Source organism: Babylonia areolata, chromosome 1 (assembly GCF_041734735.1).
Source record: "Babylonia areolata isolate BAREFJ2019XMU chromosome 1, ASM4173473v1, whole genome shotgun sequence".
NCBI lineage: Eukaryota > Metazoa > Mollusca > Gastropoda > Neogastropoda > Buccinidae > Babylonia > Babylonia areolata.
The window spans coordinates 54,466,220-54,473,719 of NC_134876.1; the positions used below are offsets into that span (position 1 = coordinate 54,466,220).

The 7,500-nt window shown below is 42.1% G+C and overlaps 1 protein-coding gene across 1 annotated transcript in view; it reads right to left on the reverse strand.

The window, feature by feature from the left end:
- LOC143292699 (BAI1-associated protein 3-like) overlaps positions 1–7,500 on the reverse strand; it is a 297,052-nt gene that overhangs the window by 57,011 nt on the left and 232,541 nt on the right. Inside the window, 1 exon segment of the mRNA XM_076603214.1 lies at positions 379–503. Coding sequence (XP_076459329.1) covers positions 379–503 — 125 coding nt within the window.

Genomic DNA, 7,500 nt, shown 5'->3' on the forward strand with positions numbered 1-7,500 from the left:
CACACACACACACACACACACACACACACACACACAGAGGTGGGTGGGAAACTGACCTAAGCAGTCCCTCAAGACGGCTGAAGGCAATGTTGTTGGTGGTGGGGAGGGTGTCTTCCACACACACACACACACACAGAGAGAGAGAGAGAGAGAGAGAGAGAGAGAGAGAGAGAGAGAGAGAGAGAGAGAGAGAGAGAGAGAGAGAGAGAGAACTGACCTAAGCAGTCCCTCCAGACGGCTGAAGGCAATGTTGTTGTTGGTGGGGAAGGTGTCTTCCACACACACACACACACACACACACACACACACACACACACACACACACACACACACACACACACACACACACACAGAGAGAAAGAGAGAGAGAGAACTGACCTAAGCAGTCCCTCCAGACGGCTGAAGGCAATGTTGTTGTTGGTGGGGAAGGTGTCCCGGATCTTACGGATCAGACTCAGGCTGTAGTCGATGAAGTTCTGGAAGGAGTCGGCCAGGCATTCCTCCTGCACAGTACACAGCCACGCTACAGTACATTCACAGCAAGTAAAAACAACAACAAAAAGACACTGGTATTGTTGGTTGTGTTCAAATTTGAAACACTCACTTAAGTCCTTTTGTCTGCCTGTCTCCGTCTCCCCGTCTTTCTGTCTGTCTGTCTCTCTTTGTCTGTCTGTCTGTCTGTCTCTCTTGTTCGTGTTTTCATTGACACATCATGGAGTCCTCCTCCCTCTTCCTCTTTTTCTTCTACTTCTTTTTCCACCCTCTCTCTCCCTCTGTTTCACCCTATGTTTGTATCTCTAAATTGGAATATTTTCGTTTGTGTATATACGCCTCTGTATCTGAAAGTATGTGTGTACACACACACACACACACACACACACAAACACACACACACACACACACACACATACATATATATCTATATCTATATATATATATATATATATATATATATATATATATATATAATATACGAGCGCGCGCACACACACACACACACACACATGCGTGCGTGCGTGCGTGAGTGCATGTGCGTGAAAACTATTCATATGTCTTGAATATACCTATACACGGATATTTTAGCAGTAGCTCTTACTTGCATGTGTGGTTGCAGTGAATTGGAAATGTACCCCCCAAAAAAAAAAAACAAAACAAAAAAACAAACAAAAAAACCCAACCAAACAAACAAAAAACCCCAACTAAATACAAGAACACTTTTCGTTATTTTTTTTTCTTTTTCCTGTTTTCTTTTATTTGGTGCCTCTGTCGCTCGCGCTCATCTTTCGCAGCCCATCTTTCTCTCAATTCCGCCCTCATGCCCGTCCATCCTTACTACCCCCCCCCCTTCCCCCACACCCTCCTATACCCCCACCTCCTCCCCGTGCCGCCTCTACCCATCCACCATCATTCTCTTGCCCCATCATCTCCACTCTTTGTTGTTTTTTTTTTAAAGTTTTCTCTTGCTTGTCTTGGAAAAAAAAAAAAAAATCTTCTGGGACTTGAAACGGGATGCACCAGCAGCAGCAGCAGCAGCAGCAACAGCGACAGGTCCGTTGGAAAAGAGAAAAGAAAATGTCAAGGGTCATCACCCAGGCTGTGGGTTGCTAGCAAAGAAAGGCCGGTGTACGGTACATTTATGATCAATACTTGTTCCTTTGATGTGAAGGGAAATGGTTATTTCTAAAAAATAAAAAAAATAAATTATCATGAATTATAAAGTAAAGAAAGGAAAAAAAAAAAGCCCTTAGTGTGGGGTTCCCACCCACCCCCAACCTCCTCCCCCTCCCCCACTCTCTCTCTCTCTTTGTGTGTGTGTGTGTGTGTGTGTGTGTGTGTGTGTGCTGCATGGTGTTTCATCTCTCTCCCACCATTGAGTGTGCGTATGTGTGAAAGAGAGAGAGACAGATAGAGAATATGTATATTTGTGTGTGCGTGTGTGAGTGTGTGTGTGTGTGTGTGTGTGTGTGTGTGTGTGTGTGTGTGTGTGTGTGTGTGTGTGTGTGTGTGTGTGTGTGTGTGTGTAAGCGCATGCGCGTGTACGATAGATAGATAGATAGATAGATAGATAGAGAGAGAGAGAGAGAGAGAGAGAGAGAGAGAGAGAGAGAGAGAGAGAGATGGAGGCAGGCAGAAAGACAGGGAGTCTAGTACATTTAAAATACATTTTAAAATAATCATGGGCCAAAATTGAAGAAGTGTCTTTACTCAGTTCACATTGTTTGTGCCAATCGAAAAACAACAAAACAAGTGTGCTTGTTACTGGATCAATGAAAGATACATAATATGAATGCATGAGTAGAAGCTATACAATAAAGTAACACGCGTATGCATTATAAAAGCAGATGAAGACGGAATTCAAAGATGCGTACATTTCTTGGCAACCAGAAAAATCGTTGTCTTTCTCGAAAAGCAAATACAGCAACAACAACAAAAACATCAACAACAAGAATAAAATCTTATTGCCCCATTCCAATCATTCCCACCCCCACCCACAGCCCCGGAAAAAAAAAAATCAACAAAACAAACAAAATGCTTACTGAAGCTTACAGTCGAAATGGTAAAAAAGATAGTGGTGAAAAGGTCTTCATCGATAACTGTTATTGTGTCTGGTCCCTGCCCGGAGAAATGTCAGTGGTAATGCTTAACACGGACTCGGTGACAAACGCAAGCACGACTGCACACACACACACACACACACACACACACACACACACACACACACACACTGAATGCAAAAAAAAAAAAAAAAAAGATCTGTATGACTGCAATGTTACTATCAGCAATTCTTAAACACACACACACACACACACACACACACACACACACACACACACACACACACACACACACACACACAGTCACTCATTCACTCTCTATCTTGGCAGTACATCCATCCCTCTTTCCAGTTTAGTCAGGAACCTCGGCGTTGTCCTTGACAACACACTGTCCATGCAAAAAATTATCAGTCAGACATGTCAGTCCTGCTACTGTCAATTGAGGCGCATCAGTTCTGTCCGGAAATATATGTCCACTGACGCAACATCTAGACACGTTTCTATCATTTTCTCTCGCCTTGACTGCTGTAACTCTCTATTGTTTGGTTTGCCTGCTTCATCCATTCAGTACCTTCAGCGCATACAAAACTCTGCTGCCTGACTCAGTCTCAAAAAGAAAAGATCTGAGCACATCACTCCTCTTTTGCAACATCTCCACTGGCTCCCCGTCTCATACATAATAAAGTACAATATCAGCACTCTATGTTATAAATGTATTCACAAATCTGCCACCTTCCTGTCTCTGTGGCTGTCTTCACCTCTGCACTCCATCTCGCTCTCTAAGATCGGCTTAGGATCCACTGTTTACGCATACCGAGATTCAAACACCCGAATGTTGGCCGCCGTTCTTTCTCTGTCTCTGGACCTTGCAGTTGGAATGAACTTCCTCTTTCTCTTCGTCAGGTCTCCGCACTCAGCTCTTTCAAGTCTGGTCTTAAAAAACACATCATCCCGAAATAGCCTCCCATCCCTGCCTCTTCCTTGTCTTCAGTTTTTCCAGTTTTAGAGTTGTGTATGCGTGTGAATGACTGGTGCAAAAGCGCTTTAAGTTTGTCTCTGCACAAGATTCAGCGCTATACAGAAAAAAACAACAACAACAAAAAAACAAAAAAAAACAAAACTATAACTGCCCCCCCCCCTCTCTCTCTATTACCCACACACATAAGCATGTTATCAAAAGACGAGAAACAGAATATTCAACACAACCGTGAAGAATATGATAAGAAAATAACATAAAGCCCACATGTGTACAATCCGATCCTGTGACACATAGCAGCTGGGCACAGATACGACATTCTTCCGTTGTTGTTGTTGTTGTTGAAATAAGTGTCCCTATACACCCATCTGGATTGTTTGGGAGCATTTTTTGTTGTTGTTGTTTTTGTTTTGTTTTTTTCAAGAATACGTCATCGTCATCCTGAATTGATACTCTTCTACACACCCAGGCTATGTGTGAGAAGATGAAAATTTAATCCATCGAAGGGGATTATTGTCTGAACATCCCTGCGCATCTGTCTGCCTGTCTGCCTACCTCTCTGTTTATCTGTCAGTATGTCTGTCTGTCTGTCAGTATGTCTGTCTGTCTGTCTGTCTGTCTGTCTGTCTCTCTCTCTCTCTCTCTCTCTCTCTCTCTCTCTATATATATATATATATATATATATATATCGTGTGTGTGTGTGTGTGTGTGTGTGTGTGTGTGTGTGTGTGTGTGTGTGAGAGAGAGAGAGAGACAGAGAGAGAGACAGAGAGAGAGACAGAGATAGGGACAGAGAGAGACAGAGACAGAGAGAACATGATAAAGAGACACACGCCGGGATTTTGTGTGTGTGTGTGTGTGTGTGTGTGTGTGTGTGTGTGTGTGTGTGTGTGTGTGTGTGTGTGTGTGTGTGTGTGTGTGTGTGTGTGTGTGCTGAATATTGACAAATACAGATTTGACTGATAATACAGAGCAGACAGGGCGACATAACTTCACACATCACTGAGCGAACTAGACAGGAAAGGAATAATGATAACAACGGGGCGGAAAAAAAGAAAGAAAAAAAGGTTGTGGTGACATTAACATGAAACAAATACCACGCTATGCAAATGACAACGACATGCACATAGACGTGATAGAGACATATTATTCTTTTTTTTTTTGTTTGTTTGTTTTGTTTTGTTTCAGAAACATCGTGTTGGCGTTTACGGAACACAACCTTGAAACAAGCAAATCCTAATACTTCAGAAGAGCAACAAGAGAGAGAGAGAGAGAGAGAGAGAGAGAGAGAGAGAGAGATAGAGAGAGAGAGAGAGAGAGAGAGAGAGAGATGGGGGGAGATATATAGATAGATATAGATAGATAGATAGAGAGAGAGAGAGAGAGAGATACAGACAGACAGACAGACAGACAGACAGACAGGCAGGGAAACAGAGACATAGAGAGAGACAGAGAACGAGAGACACAGAGAATGAGAGCGATGTCCTTGACAAACGTATGTACAGAACAGTGAAACAAATGTTTGCCTCCTAAACATTAAAGAAAACAAAATATGGCGCCGGGTTATGACGACATACTCAGCTTGGGAAGAGCAGGCCCAATTTCATGCAGAAAAATATGTATGTGGGTGAAGATTGGTACACTACAACACACTACAATACGATACAATACGATACACTCTAGGTAGGTCTATAGCAGGCACTTCCCAAACTGCCAGAAATGGAAATGGATTTCCTCGTATTCAGAATGAAACCACTATTCTAATCTGTTCAGTACTATTGCTTTGTATTACATCATTGGACGTACATACATACTTCTTGTGTTCTGTTTGACAGTCAGGCATTTTTATTTATTAATTGATAAAATCAATTGATTGATATGCATCTATTTTCCAACAAAATTCCCCACGCCTTTTCATAGACGAGAGAGAGAGAGAGAGAGAGAGAGAGAGAGAGAGAGAGAGAGAGAGAGAGAGAGAGTGTGTGTGTGCGTGTGTGACGGACGGACAGACAAACAGGCAGAGACAGAGAGACAAACACAGATGCATGTTCACAAGCAAATTCAGCCGACACAGACGAAAAATAAACATCAAACGAAAAGGGAATGCCTTGGAAAAAAAGAAGAAAAAAAAGAAGAAAAAAGAAGAAAAAAAAGAAGAAAAAAGAAGAAAAAAAAGAAGAAAAAAGAAGAAAAAAAAGAAGAAAACCTTCACAAAGGACTAAAACGAGATGTCTAGCAAAACAGTCTGGGCTGACATGCACGATTAAAGAAACAGACCAAACAACAAAAAAAAACAACTTCCAAGCGATACGTCTATTTGAGAAAACGGAGCCGACGGCTGAAATCGTTCAGAAAATGACGAGGCGCGGATCGACAAATACTAGTAGCTGTTTCTGTTCTGTAAAGACATAATATAATATAGGGCGTGGGCGTTGCTGTCGGAGAGAGATGGAAAAGAATGATGCAAGTCCACGGTTTACCCCTTGAGTCCCGCTGCTGCTGACTATGTACGCTTGTCAGTGAAAGAAGGGTTGTCACCTTGCTGAGAGATCAGAACGAACTGGACTGTCACGTTGTAAGTCACTATTCTCTATTTGGACTACTTCTTCTTGAGATTGCATTTTTGTTGCCTGTATTTGCCTGTATAGTTCTTCTGTATTGGTAGATGAACGTCTTAACTATTCTGCCACCTTCCTCAGTATATATAAAAAAAATCCATCTGCACACGGTGTTCCCAGTACACGAAAAGTGGAAAATGAATGCACCTCAAAAACAGGCCACACTGATCTCATTACACTGAGTCCAGCAGTTAACGGGTTAATCCTTTCACCGCCAAGCTCGCATTTATGCACAGGCGTGGTAGAGGACCCATGTCACTGAAAGGTGACCATTCGTTGGTCTGTTATACATGAACCTACTGCTCTTAATGTTCGGTGGTAGGATAGGCCATATTTTCTATACATCGCAGAGAGAAACCCCAGCTATTCTTAACCACTGTCTTTTCTGTGTTTATACCACAAGGGAATTTTGTACTCTGAATTGACTGGCGGTGAAAGGGTTAAGGTAACCCCCCCCCCAAAAAAAAAAAAAAAAAAAAAAAAAAAACAACAACAAAAAAACAAAACAAAACAACAACAACAAACAAACAAACAAACAAACAAACAACAAAACAAACAAACAAAACACCCCGGCATAGACATCAGCCTGCATGAAATGGATTTGGGTCTGTTCGGGGACGGGTGGGGAAGATAAGATAAGATGATTTGTGTTTATCATTTTTTTTGTTTGTTATTGTTGTTGCTGTTCATTCTGTTGTTATTGTTGCTGTTGTTGTTGTTGTTTTAAAGAGGAACAGGCTGGTTGTGACTTTTGCTTTCAGCGACCACTCCTTATTATAATCTACTACTACGGTGTATGCCTTCTCTAGGTCAGTTTTTTTTTCTCTCTCTGTCTCTCTCTGTCTCTCTGTCTCTGTCTCTCTCTCTCTCTCTCTCTCTCGATGGGAGAAAGAAAGACATTTCAACGACAACAAGTATATTTGCAAAAGCTTCGCACACGTCGAATATTTTGTGTTAAGACCAGAAGAAACCGCGATAAAGCTAGAAAGTGCTGACTCTGACTCTGACGGTAGCAGATGTTTGTAACACTGATTTGCGGTGCAATCACATCATGCTAAGTACAGTGCCAAAGTACCAACAGAGAGAGAGAGAGAGAGAGAGAGAGAGAGAGAGAGAGAGAGAGAGAGGGAGAGAGAGAAAGAGAGAACTCAGAACTCAAAACGTTTTTTATTCAAGGGTTAAGGATTAAGATTTTAGGCATGGCCCATTTTTCCAATCTGTCCTTGTGTGTGTGTGAGAGAGAGAGAGAGAGAGAGAGAGAGAGAGAGAGAGAGAGAGAGAGAGAGAGAGAGAGAGAGAGAGAGAGAGAGAGAGAGAAGACGTTCCTCCTTTCTTTTTTCTAAGATAGCAG